General features: G+C 37.5%; 1 protein-coding gene across 5 annotated transcripts in view; it reads left to right on the plus strand.

Annotated features, from left to right (window-relative positions):
- LOC122667658 (uncharacterized aarF domain-containing protein kinase At1g71810, chloroplastic) overlaps positions 1-13,303 on the plus strand; it is a 35,101-nt gene that overhangs the window by 11,376 nt on the left and 10,422 nt on the right. For all 5 annotated transcript variants that reach the window (XR_006333831.1, XR_006333830.1, XM_043864030.1 and 2 more), the window contains 7 exons: positions 16-51; positions 4,190-4,233; positions 8,190-8,280; positions 8,392-8,433; positions 10,024-10,132; positions 12,896-13,010; positions 13,107-13,156. Coding sequence is in view for 3 of the 5 variants with exons in the window: in XM_043864030.1 (XP_043719965.1) it covers positions 16-51; positions 4,190-4,233; positions 8,190-8,280; positions 8,392-8,433; positions 10,024-10,132; positions 12,896-13,010; positions 13,107-13,156 (487 nt within the window). In the remaining 2 variants the exon portion in view is untranslated. The remainder of the gene's footprint in view (positions 1-15; positions 52-4,189; positions 4,234-8,189; positions 8,281-8,391; positions 8,434-10,023; positions 10,133-12,895; positions 13,011-13,106; positions 13,157-13,303) is intronic.

Below are 13,303 nucleotides of genomic sequence, written 5' to 3' on the forward strand. Positions count from 1 at the left end.
GAACTTCATTTGCAGGCAGTGCTGGATGCATGGGCATCTAGTCTTTTTCGGGTATGTATTTATCTTCTTATACTGCATTTTTTATCTTTATGGTTCCAAGTCGATGGTATGACCTGATGGAAAGTAGGAGCTTACTTGTTCCTTAACTAAAAGTAAGGTTCAGTTTGGAGGAGAAAAACTTCCACAAACTATTAATAACCTAATAATGCTATTTTCTCTTTCTTATTTCTGAGCAACTGCTTGCCGCTTCATATTCCTATGGTCCATGTTAAGCCATGTGCTATATTTTGTGTTGTACTGTTGTTTAGGATTATATTTAAATTAATGGGTAGTCTTTGCTTCTATCTTATGTGTCATCTCATGTGTTAAGGTTACTCACGATAGGGGGAGTGTCCCTATCATAAGTTATGTTGAGTTGTAGAGTTTAGTTATGTTTATGTCTCTTTTAGTTTCCTTATTCCTTTGTAATTAGTCATTTAGTCTTAGGCAGTCTTAGACTTGTCCAGTGTATACTCCTACTAGGAGTCTACGTGGTTTGCATTTATAAATAAAGGATGATAGCCACGATAGACACACAAGTTGAGTCTATCGTGGGTTTAGCAATTCCATCTTCATCGTCTCTGTCTCTTTCTCCCTTCTCTCCTCTCTTCCACTTGCAGGTACTGGTTCCAGGTTCTGGGTTTGTCACGTCATGGAATGGGTGGAATTGGGAGAACACCTTGGTAGACTTGAAGAGGCCATAAGAATTTCAGTACTCAAATGATTTGGGCGATAGAGAAAGTCCAACATAATGACTATCAAGTACTAGCATGCCTCAGATTTTATGCACCAATGGTTCGACCTGTAGACGGTGATGCCGCTACCTTCGGAGACATGATCTTCTTTTATTCTCTTGTATTGGTGGCAGAGAGGTCAGCTCCTGTGTTCTAGCTCTGGGAGGTGTTCCCTTTCTCTTCTACGGTTAGGTTGCCATCTAGATCTCTCAGTCGAGGGTGACTTCCAAATTATGGTCTCATTCTCTCCTTCCCTTAATTCATGATCCTTGCAGCTGAATTAAACCCATGTGTTAGGACCTGAACCTTGGTGCTCTTCTACAACTTCTTCCTTGGGATTGAGAAGTTTTTTTGCAAATAAGAAATGATTGTATTAATTGAAAAACACAAGGTTGCATCTTGTTTCTCTCTTATTCTCTGTTTTTATTCTCTAATTTTTATATTTCCCTCTAATTTTATACTTCTCCCTGATTTCTTGTAATAATTTCTCTCGTCTATACAGAATATCGATTCAGTACTCTTAACTATTTCTTGAATTCTTGCTGGTTATTATATCTGAACTGCAAATCTGAAATTTTCTGTAATTTATTAGATTGATCCAGATATGTTCCTCATATCTGACAAGGTTCGAGATTTTTGGTTTTGACCTTGGTTTTGTCCATAGTCAAAACTGAAATATTTTAGTTTCAACCTTGGTTTCGACCATAGTCAAAATTAAAATATTTCGGGTTTTGACCGCAACTCTGCATGATTTGGCTGGCCATTTTGGTGGTTAAATGGCCATATTTTGCCCCGAAAGTTCAGGAAAACCCTAATTAAGCATTTCTAAACATATTTGAACCTTTAGATTGTAATAAAACCCATCCAAAATGGTAGTTTGGTTTCCAACCCTAGGTTGGTAGTGTATGCCATACCTTGCTGTATACTTTCTCAAATATAACCTACTCTACACCTAGTTTAGTATTAGAGAACACAAAATTCAATGAGAACAACTAAAATATGCATTAGGAAAGAAGAAAAATCATTTAATATTACACAATGCCAAAGTGTTATATGTATAAGTGTACAAGTGTAATAAGTAGTAAAGTACAAGTGTACAACCAAGGTTAAAAAAAACCCTATGAAACTGTTCCTCCAACTCTATGCCAGTACCACAGAGTTCCGGGAATGCTCGAAACCTTTGGGAAAAGGGTATACTTCTAAGTTTGAATCTTACACAAATCTTACTCAAATGAGGCAAATTGTCGTTGTAGTAGTTCCCAACACTTTTTCCATCAAGAAATGCAGGTGATTTTTCCATAAATACCAAATTTGGGTTTCTTTTATTTTTTTTATTTTTTAGTTCCCCCCCCCCCCTCTAACAGGAGAAACCACTTGAAACTCATGAAATGGGTCAAAATTTCGACCCATTCAACCAAGACAGTACTTGTATATGCACTGTTTTGTACTGTAACCGAGTCGAAACCAAAGTTTTGGCACTGGTCGAAACCTTGCATTCCTATTGAGTTGCACCCAATTTCATTTCGAAATGGGTGGTTCAACTGAAATTTCGAACAATGATATCTGATCTTCAAACCCTGCAGTACTTTCTCAGTTCTTGCTTGTAGGCATTTTAAGCTAGCTTGGTTTCATATAGTTTTAGATATCTGATTTTCAAGACTTCAAATTGAATGATAGGTCTATTTAAGCTCTACAGTCGACCAAACGAACATCCACATCAATTCATTCAATATTGAGATATTGAATTTCTCTTATTTTCAATCAATTATGTCCATAACCTGATTTTGTCTTCTAATAGTGATCCTGGTTGTAGTTCTTTATTCTAGATTCCTTTCTAGAACCTTAAACTGCATTATTTACCTTTCAAGGTGCTATAGTAGCATTTTTTTTATATCTGCTAGTTAGGTGGGATTTCTATGATTCTATCAGACATAATGCAAAACATGATGGTTGGTTGCCTTGTAGTGTCATCTTGGGACGGCATATTTAGGGATGGGCTCTGGTGGGAATGACTTTGGTTTTTTACTCAATTTTTGCTTTGTTTAATGTTCATGTCTCGTTTTATTATGGCCATTTTGATTAAATCAGACATATGTGGGGCTATTGGTTTAGGTCTGGTTTGAGTCTTTGCACTGGATTGGCTTTCTATAGGTTTTTCTATAATTGTTTATCAAGTCATCTTTGACAAGTGGTCCTTCCTCCCTCCCTTCCTTTCCCAATTGTCAGAAGGAAGAACTTGCATACTTGTTTCACCTATTGAGCATAAACATCTTGTGAAAGGTCTTAAAGATAGAATACACATTAGTTTTTAATTTGAAAAGATGAAACCATGTTCCAAGGGGCAGGACAAGGAGTATTAGCAATCTTTCCTTATATTTACCTGAAAAGGAAAAATAAGAATTAGAGAATTATGACATCTGTCATTTATCTCAGGCTTGAAATCAATAATACAAGAGGGACCGGGAGGACTGAGGCTTAAAGAAAAAGTTGAGGTACATGATTGTGCAAAGGTAGAGGAACTTGAAGAAAGCAGGCAATAACTCTTGTGAAACCCTCAAGATATTAAGTACAGTGGATGCAGCCTAATAACTAGTAGAAGCCTAGAAGCATCATATGAAGCAACAACTTTATAGGCACGAATACCACTAGTCTTTACGTCTGCTATCTGCACCTTGGCCCCCCTCCTGGTCCTCTTTCTCCTTGAGATTTGATAACCAAGGCTGATCTTTCAAGAAGGGGAGACTTGCATGTCATTCCTCATGGTCTCCATCCTTGATTATTTAACTTTTTATTTTTTAAAAGGCTTGCCGTTTAATATGATGCCCGTACACTGCATACTTATCAGCACAAGTTGATTATGTGACTAGTGTTGGGGAAAAAGGTATTTTCTATTCTTTTGTTCTGCTCTCCAGTTACCATAGTTGTTACAGCGTCTAGGGCATTGGAGGAGGAAAAAAAAATCAAGGTGCCTGGATGCCTGACACCTTGACAACTATGACAGTTACTGCTCTCAGTTACTATCTACTGCTGAACAACAATTTCAGATTTCATCTCTTACATTCTTCTTCTTGGACCCTAGCTTTCTTCATCTCAAATTTCTTCCGTAAGCCTAGATTTGTCTTCTACTACAGATCCCTTTGCCGTTTCTATAAACATCCACAAGGAGCTGATGAAGGGATGACTTGGTTACCAGGAAAACCAAATCTCCAATATGAGCCTGGTTGAGAAGCAACGCATGTAGAGAGGTTTCCTAGTAGTTCCTGAAAGTTTGTTTAAATTTTGGTTTTCCATACCTACTTCTTTCATTGATATTTTGGTCTCAAAGTTTATTCTTTGTTTTCTTTATGATAATTTATGCTGTCATAGCATATTCTTAGAACTTCGCATTGAATACAGGTAAATCACATTGAATGCAGGAGATGGATTATAGGGAAGAAGCAAGGAATGGATTGAAGTTTAGGTAGGAGAGTTTAAGGTTGGACATGACTTGCATGCATTTGGTTATTGAAAGACCTTCTCTAGGTTCATCTTTTATTATTCCTTATATATGTCCTCTTACATTTTTTAAGTTATTTATATATATATATATTTGATTTTTTTTTTTTTTGGCTTTGACTTGATCTATGATATAGCTGTGTTCTTGGACATGCATCTTTGATTAGGAAAAAAGTTTTTTTTTTTTTTTTTTGGGGGGGGGGGGGGTGGGGGAATAAGACATTAAAAGCATATCAGATGCAAAGAAATATGATGGGCATACAATGCATGTTGTAGATTTGTAGTCATCCAATGTAGGCCAAAACTTAGATAATTTGCCTATTGTTGGTTGTTTGGGATCAACTCACTAAAATATTATTGAGTTTTCTCTAATTTATATAGGGGATCAAAAATTTATTTCGTGTACAAGGAGTTTAGTTTTGCCCAGTTAGGTTTATTCCTTTTTGTTAATAAATAACAAAAAAAATTATTACTGGAGAATATATTAATAAACTTGAGTAAAGGGCAACCACAGCCCCCAAAACACGAAAGACCCCCCAAACAGTAACAAAAACTATAGCCATTGTGACAATACCAAAGCTCACAAATTCAAATCTGAAGCTTTTAACCCCAGAATATGGGTGATTTTCAATAGCAAGAAATCTGAGTGTCAGATGGACCCCAAAATAGGATAGAGTGTCCTACTATAAAAGGGTAACAATGCCCTAAAATCTCAGAAGGATCTGCTGGTCAGATCCAAAGTAATTGTAGATGTTGATTCTGTAAAAAAAAAAAAAAATCCCCAAAACAGACTACCGCAAGTGCTGTTGAAGAAAACTGATTGTAGAAAATCAGGGGCTCTGATCAGCCCCAAACCAGAGCCATTTGTGCTTACCAGTAGTATCAATAAGTCCCTAAAAAATTAGGGGAAGCTGCTAGCTCGATGCAATATAATAGAGGATTTTAATGCTGCCACGATAGAAAAACTAGAAACAGGGGTGATGGCTCTTATATTGATAGAAAGCAATTCCTATAGATAAACAACTTCATGGAAATCTAGCAGTAGGTAGTAGTATTCATATAGCAACATAACCGAAGAAGAATCTAGTTTCTCATTGATATGAACTAGGTCTTCATAGTAGATAGTTGCAGCAAAGGGTGGCTGCTCACCACAAGGGAGAAAACTAAGTAGAACCTCTCAAAATAAAGATGGAGAAGGTTGCTAGTACTGATTAAGAAGGCTCTGATACCATGAGACAATACCAGAACTAGAAAACCAGTACTAACAACAAGGAGAAGAGAGAAGAAGAAGAAACAGTCCATTATCCATACGATAGTCCCCCCCCCCCCCAACACACACACACACACACACACACACACACACATTGTCTTTATAAATAAAACTCCAATCAATTACACTACCACGGTAGTAGTTCTCCAATGGAAATAGAGAACAAATAGAAGACTAACTAAACCACCAACTAACAATTAAAACTGGACTAATAGTGACTACTGCAGGACTAAACTATGACTACACTACTGCAGGGAACTGACAATAATACCCCTTCGGTATTACAAATATAAGAAGTGTAAATCATATAGCATATTGGGGTACTTTCCAAAGCATTGAACTAATCTTCAATCTAAGGGGAGATATACCCATCAATGTCCTTTTCTTCTGAAGGATGGATACTGCTTCAGAGAAAGAACCTTTGAAACTTGTTTATGTGAAGCCGCCAACCCACCCCCCCCCCCCCCAAAAAAAAAGAAAAGTATGTTGTCCCCTTTTTAATGATGGAGATCATTGGAGTGCCCTCCTTCACCGTCAGCAGTAAGTCATCCTCCTGATAATATTCAGCTAAATTATAGTGCCATCATAAACAATAGTGGCAGTGTTCAGTGATGAATAATAGTAGGGACTGTGGATTCCCCTTGCCCAAGGTAGATAGCTTTCTTTTCCCCAGCTGGGATGCCATAATTTCTGACGGAGTCTAACTCCTAGTCCTATATATATGCTCTCAGGAGTTGAGCGGATTATGCTTCCTAACTTGTGCTAGACTTTTGCATACAGGGCTGCTTAATTATCATTTATACTTTCTATTCTTACGCAAAATATATATATATAGAAGAAAAAGAAGGAAGAAAAACTACTACTTTTTCAGACATCAATGGAGAGTGATGATGAGTGGATACGCTTCCTAACTTATGCAAGTCTTCTGTATACAGGCTGCTTATTTATCATTAATACCTTCTATTCTTACCAAAAAAAAGTAAGAAGAAAAACTACTACTTTTTTAGACATCAATGGAGAGTGATGATGTTCAAACTAATGTCATTCCTGAGTCCTGGCCTGCATACGGTAACAGATTCTCCTACCTCCTAACCATCACAGTTACAGCAGCTCAAGGATGAGTCAGTGCATGCCCCGCCCATCTATGGGCAGGTCACTGATGAATCCTTAATGTTGGTCCAAGGAATATCACTTTCATAACTCTTGTTTTCTTCTCAATGAAGATATCCATAGGAACTCTAAAGAAATCTAGAAGTTAGAGAGAGATTGGGAGGGTGGGGAGCAAGGAATTAAGTATCGGAGCGTATCGTATCGTCTCGGCCGATACGTCTCGGTATCGGTCATGGCCGAGACGAGACAGGTCGAGACGTATCTTTTTTTTTTTTAAAATGTAAATGTCTCGAATGTATCGGTATGTATCAACCGATACATATCGATACGATACGATACGGTTGATACATATCGATACAGATGAGACATGATTTAAACCATTATTTTATTATTTTTAAAATAACGATACGTATCGAGACGTCTCGGTATGTATTGATATGTATCGACCGATACATATCGATACATATCGAGACGTCTCGATACGTATCGGCAACTTAAAAACCACATGGGCCCAAGTCTTCTCAGAACAGAAAACTCGAGCAGGAGCAGGCTGGCGGAAAAAAAACAGTTCCAGCTTTGAGAAACCCATCAAAAAACATCTTTAAACTTGGTTTTTGCCAAAGATTTGTTGAGGGCTTTGATTCCTTTGCCAAAAACGAACCTAAAGGAGGTGAAATCTCATCATTTGCTGCATCTAACAGCCCACATTCGAAATCAAAAGGTGTTCTTGAAGGGAAAGGTAGGTTTTTTTTCCTGCATCTAACAGCCCACACAAATTGCTTGTTTATATTGTTTTTATTGTCCAAAAGTGTATTTCCATGTGTATTTTGATCATTTTCATGCGTTTCTGCACCGGTCGATACATATCTCCGATACGATACGATACGATACGTCTCTTAAAATCGCCTGACCGATACGATACCCGATACCGATACTTAAATCCTTGGTGGGGAGGCTCACTGGAGGAAGCAATTCTAAGGATTATCTTCTTTATGAACTCTTCTCTTCATCTGTACAAAGAACACCATAGGAACCCTTGAAACCATAGTTATCAAGGCATCACCTAGGCATCCTGGCACCTTGGTCGCCTTGCGTCTGGACCCCCTCCAACACCTTGGGACGCCTAGATACCTTGACAACTATGCTTGAAACTTCTAGAAACTAGATAGAGGGGAGATGTGGTCATTTTCAGTCATTCTCAACTTGCTTTGCCTGCCTCTTCCTGTTGAAGGTTCTTCAGGTCTGTTATTGTTTTCCTGTTTTGGTCTATTGCAGTCTTTCTTCCCAAATCTGACAGTAGGTGTGACGTATTCTAGCTCTCTGAGGATGGATGAAGATGTCTACTGCTAGTTGTTTCCTGTTGGAATTGTATAATAAAGTTCTGTCTTTTTGTATATTTAATCCTTTCCTTAAATGCATTAGAACTCCATAAACATTCACTTGGGCATGTAAATTTAGTTGAAATGTTAACTCAAACTTAATATTGGTTGATGATCTAAGAAAGGACTTCTGTTCTTCCTTCTGTTTCAAATGCCCACCAGACAACTGTATGGCAGTCTGCAAGATGTTTTTGTACCAGCAATGTATGTTGAACAATCAAGTCGTCGAGTCCTTATTATGGAATGGGTGGAGGTACTTTCTGGTCCATCATGTTTGCCTCCTTTATTCCACTTCTATACTGGTGTTAATTTGGTTATAAAATCTCGATTACTGCTCACATTATTCCCTTTTATATGTATGTAGGGGCGAAAATTGACTGAAGTGAAAGATCTTTACTTGGTTGAGGTAAACTTTCGAAATAAATGAAATGCATCTTTCTTCTTAAATTTATTTTAGGGAAAATTACTTGGACACCCCCTAGACTATTGCCCGTTTTCTTAATATCCCCCCCTTTTCAAACAATTACTTGAACACCCCCTGCATTTTACCATTTCTTTCAAGTAGGTCCTGTCCGTTAGCCAGTCATTGTTTAGCGATGATGTCATGTGTTAGAAAAACCCTAAATGCCCAAACTACCCTTTAAGGGTAGTGAAATGACCCTTTAACCCTTCCTGCAACCACACTTCTTGCTGCAACCCACCCCTACCCCCTGAACTTCACGCCATCCCTGCCCTCCTCTCCACCCCTGCCCCTACCAACACAAATCTTAATTAAAAATAGAACAGTACCATAAGCAGCAGAAACAGCCAATAAACTCTTCTCCTATCAGAAGAGCCGAGACACAAGCATACTCAAAACCCCAACTGGGTTTTTAAATTCATCAAAAACCCATGAAAAGGCCCATGATAATATCTCTTTCTCTTCTCTTGATTCTGTGTATATCATAACTGGTTCTTGAGCTATTAAAACGGGTTTCTAGTTTTATCTAGGGTTTTGTCATGAGAGAAGGTCATTGATGCATTAAAGGTTCTCTTTTGAAGGATCTTCCATGTATGCGTTAGCAAACAAAGCAAGTGAGGGTGTGTGAATATTTGTCGTTATTGATTTGTTGTCCTTTGAGAGGTCAGACTGAGGAATATGGAATTTGGAATTTCTGAGAGAGAGAGAACCCCTAAATGGGTTAGCTTATAGGTTAATAGGTAATAGCTTTTTTTCCTTCAATTCCATCTGAAATCTCTCTCTGCAACTCTTGAGCTAGCGTACCCAGAAGAAATCCTACAGGCAAACTGCCGAGCCATGGTTCTCCTCCTCTCTAAACCTTCCCAATACTAAACCCCTAAACCCAAAATCGAAGGTTTTGATTAGATTCAAGGAAGTGTTAATTGTTGCTTCGCTATCAGATTCAACACCATAAAACCCTGACCCATCCCATTCCTTTGATTCCAGCATTATCACCCTCCCTTTTGTTTCTAATTTTTTTTTTCTGCAACTTCATTCGACCCATCCCTCCCTCTAGGGTTCCACCGATTGAAAAAAAAAAAAAGAGTAGAGGAAGAAGAGCCAGAGAGGATGAGAAACCGAGAATCCAAAAAAAAACACATGGTTTGTCTTGCGGTGGTTCAAGTCCCTCCTTCCCAATGTACCTATCATGCGTTGATGGTGACGGTGGTGAGGTTCCATCCTCCCTCTACCGCTGAAGTCTAGTTGCAGAAAGAAGAAGAAGAAATAGTTAGAGGGTAAATTGGTAACTTCGCTGTTTTCAATTGAATAGGTGATAAGGGTAAGATGGACTTTTCCAGTCAACCACTAACATCAGACTAACACCATCAGGTTTCAGGGGGTGTCAAGTAATTGTTTGAAAAGTTGGTTATTGTAAGAAAATGAGCAATAGTCTAGAGGGTGTCCAAGTAATTTTCCCTTCATTTTATTAGTAAGTAACCTTCTTTTTTCCACAAATCCTCTTATAAGAGAGCTCTGTTTTTTTATATTTTACAGGTTGGAGTTTACTGCTCATTTAACCAGATTTTAGAATATGGATTCTATCATGCGGATCCACATCCTGGAAACCTTCTACGTACATATGATGGGAAGCTGGCCTACTTGGGTATTTTTCTGATATTTTCCAGTAACCTACTAAAATATTTTTTAGAAATCAATGCTTCTTTATTTACTTCTGTACTTTGGTTTTAAAGAACATTTTTCCGAGATTACTTCCTTGTTTTTAGCACAGAAATAATATTTGAAATTTTCAATGCAGCATGCTACATAATTGCTTGCCTGTCTTTTCTATTTGTTCACATATGCTATATGTTGATATAAGTCATATAACACCCATTTAGCTTTGTATTCAGCCCCTGTACAACTTCTACATTCCTCTGTCCTTACATTTTGAAGCCCTAAAAATCAAGGCCTAAGGATCTGAAATCGTAGTGGCTTAATGGATATCTTTTTATTCTCAAGATCCTTGATTTCCTCTTGTTTCAAATTTTCCCAAGTCACACTGCAGGACACAAACTCTGTAGTCTCTAATATTCTATTATTCCTAAAATTTCTTTTGTAACAGCAAAGCCCATTTTCATCCCCTATTCCTTATCTTATGCAGGACAAACTCCTTTACTCTTATATTTACCTGTATAATGGTTTTTCCCGTTATATTTTGGCAGTTCTTTGCCCCTTCATTCTTGTAAGTGTTTTTCAGTAGAGTTTTTATTTATCAAGCTTGGCTGACCTGTACTTCAAGTTGTATCTGCCACATGGCAGTTATTGGGTGCTCAAGGTAGCTGTTACCCACTAAACTCTCTACTCAATCCATTTGCAGCTCACCATGTGACCAAACAATGGCTACTTATTTGGCTCTGTTTGACTAGAAGAAGTCAAACATGTTGGTAGCTTGGAAGAAGACTTATATATAGTGAATGATACTGTTTCTGGCCATGAAAGTTGTCACACGGTCAATTCAGACAATCCCCTACCTACTCAACAGTGGAAATGGCTGAACAATCCCTTCACGTGGTACACAGACCACTTAATAATGGGAGATCCCATACAGCACCCTAGCTCAGTCTACCTGGACCTGCCCCACTGCCATCCTTAATCCCATGTTTCCCAATACTCTTTTATCTGCTGTTTAACTCAATAAAAGATGGGTTTTTGAGCCAAGGAACCTTAGTCTTTGGTGGAATGTGGAAGTTAAAAGGGCCTTGGAGCATGTTTGAATCAGGTAGAGACACCATGAAGGCATCTCTCATGTATAAGCATAGTTCCAGGTTTCGCCCATGTTTGAAACTGAAATATTTTGCGAAGTGGCAAAATTTCAGGCAAGACCAGGTTTTTCTGGATGATTTCGAGGCCCAAAGGGCCAAATTAGGTTCCAAAACTTCTATGAGACCCTATTTTAGGCCTTTTTGACATAGTGGAACCCTTAGACTTTAAAAAAACACACCCAAAATGGTAGCTTAACTTCAGACTCTAATATAGCCTATTCCATACAAATTTAGTATCAGGACACACGCAATTCAATTAAAACAAGTTAAATATTTATTAGGAATGGAGACACATAAAATTATATGTCATTTCATAATTATCAAATGTTATACATGGTATAATACAGAGTCACTGTTATGGGAGTCAAGAATACAAGCTTCACCCCTATGCCCATCCTAGAGTCCTAGTACAATCGAGTTCCGGGTAGGATCTAAACCACTAGAATGTTGTTGTTGATGCTGCTGAAGCAAGTTATCCTCTGACTGCATCACAAATGCTAGCCATGTCATTTTTTTATGCAACAGTGTAAGAAGATTGCACAATGGCTGTTAGCATAGTTCAAACACTTGCCAAGATTTCACTAATTTTGACATGTCCGAGACGAAACAGGAGGCGAAACCCAGAATGTAGCATGACAGTATGATGTACCAATAGGGAATGGCAGGAAATAGTCACAATGTAATTGTTTTTTCCCTATTTTTACTGAATTTTCTATAAATTTTTTAAATAATTTCTAAAATCAAAATAATTATTTTGAGACCAAAAAAAGGACTTTGTGAAGCTGTAGATTGGCCAACGACGTCTGACATATATAAAATTGAGCTCCAACCACTATGTATTAACCCTATTTTTTTTCAAAAATTTGTTGCAAGGAAATCACTTTTTTTTTTAAGAAAATTTAAAAATTATTTAAAAATAAAAAAAATAAAATTCAACTCCGTGAAGTCATAGATTGGGATACGGTATGTAACATATAAAAAATTCATGGCCAACCACCAAGAATTTACTCTATTTCTAGCAAAAATCAATTTTTTTGGGAATAATGATATACCTTCAACTTTAAATCTTGCACAAATCTTCCACCACTTACAGAAAATTCTCTTCCGATGCATTACACTACTGCACAACAACTTATTCCATGCTTATACGGAAGTGATTTGGCCAAAAATTACATAAAGCTATGTTTTCCCAACCCTTTCTATTGAAACCAGAAAAGCGACCCATTTAGTTCGAAATTTACATTTTATACGTAAGGAATGTATCGTTTCGAAACGACACTGATACAAAACATTTCGGCAAAATTTCAGTGGTTAAACCTTCCATATTGTTAGTGATTTTGTTTCAGCATCTGCCAAAACCAAAATATTTCACAAAATATGGCGAAAAAACGAACTGTGTGTCAGGGATTATAAATTTTGTGGTGATTCACATCTGTTGTTTATGGAAAAATCTAAAAAAAAAATATTTCCTTCTCAGACTCTTTTTTTGGGGGGGTGGATTCTTACCAAGCTAAAGGAGACTAATCTGCTGTGGGTAATAAAAGAATTTCTTCAGCAGTCACTCATTTGCCAAACAACTAACTTTTATTCTCTTTCATGTCCAGATTTTGGTATGATGGGTGAATTTAGTCAAGAATTCCGAGATGGATTTATTGAAGCTTGCCTACATCTTATAAACCGTGATTTTGATGCCCTGGCAAAGGATTTTGTTACTCTTGGGTATCCTAATTCCTTTCCACCTTTTTTACACTTGTTATCTGTTAAATAATTGAGGTATTTATATGGTTGGCCTGACTGTTGGAAAATTTTCTGCAGGCTTCTTCCTCCTACTGCACAGAAGGACACTGTGACTGAAGCATTAACAGGTTTTCATCTTTCATTTCTTCGAGCACCTAGAGAATGTAACAGTTTTGATGCACAAACTTGGATTTTTGCATTATGTAAAATTCTGCTGCCTTTGGCTTGGGATCTAAAGGGCAATAAATCAATTGATTCTGGTTTTCCTGCTGATA

The sequence above is a fragment of the Telopea speciosissima genome, chromosome 7 (assembly GCF_018873765.1).
Source record: "Telopea speciosissima isolate NSW1024214 ecotype Mountain lineage chromosome 7, Tspe_v1, whole genome shotgun sequence".
Taxonomy (NCBI): Eukaryota; Viridiplantae; Streptophyta; class Magnoliopsida; order Proteales; family Proteaceae; genus Telopea; species Telopea speciosissima.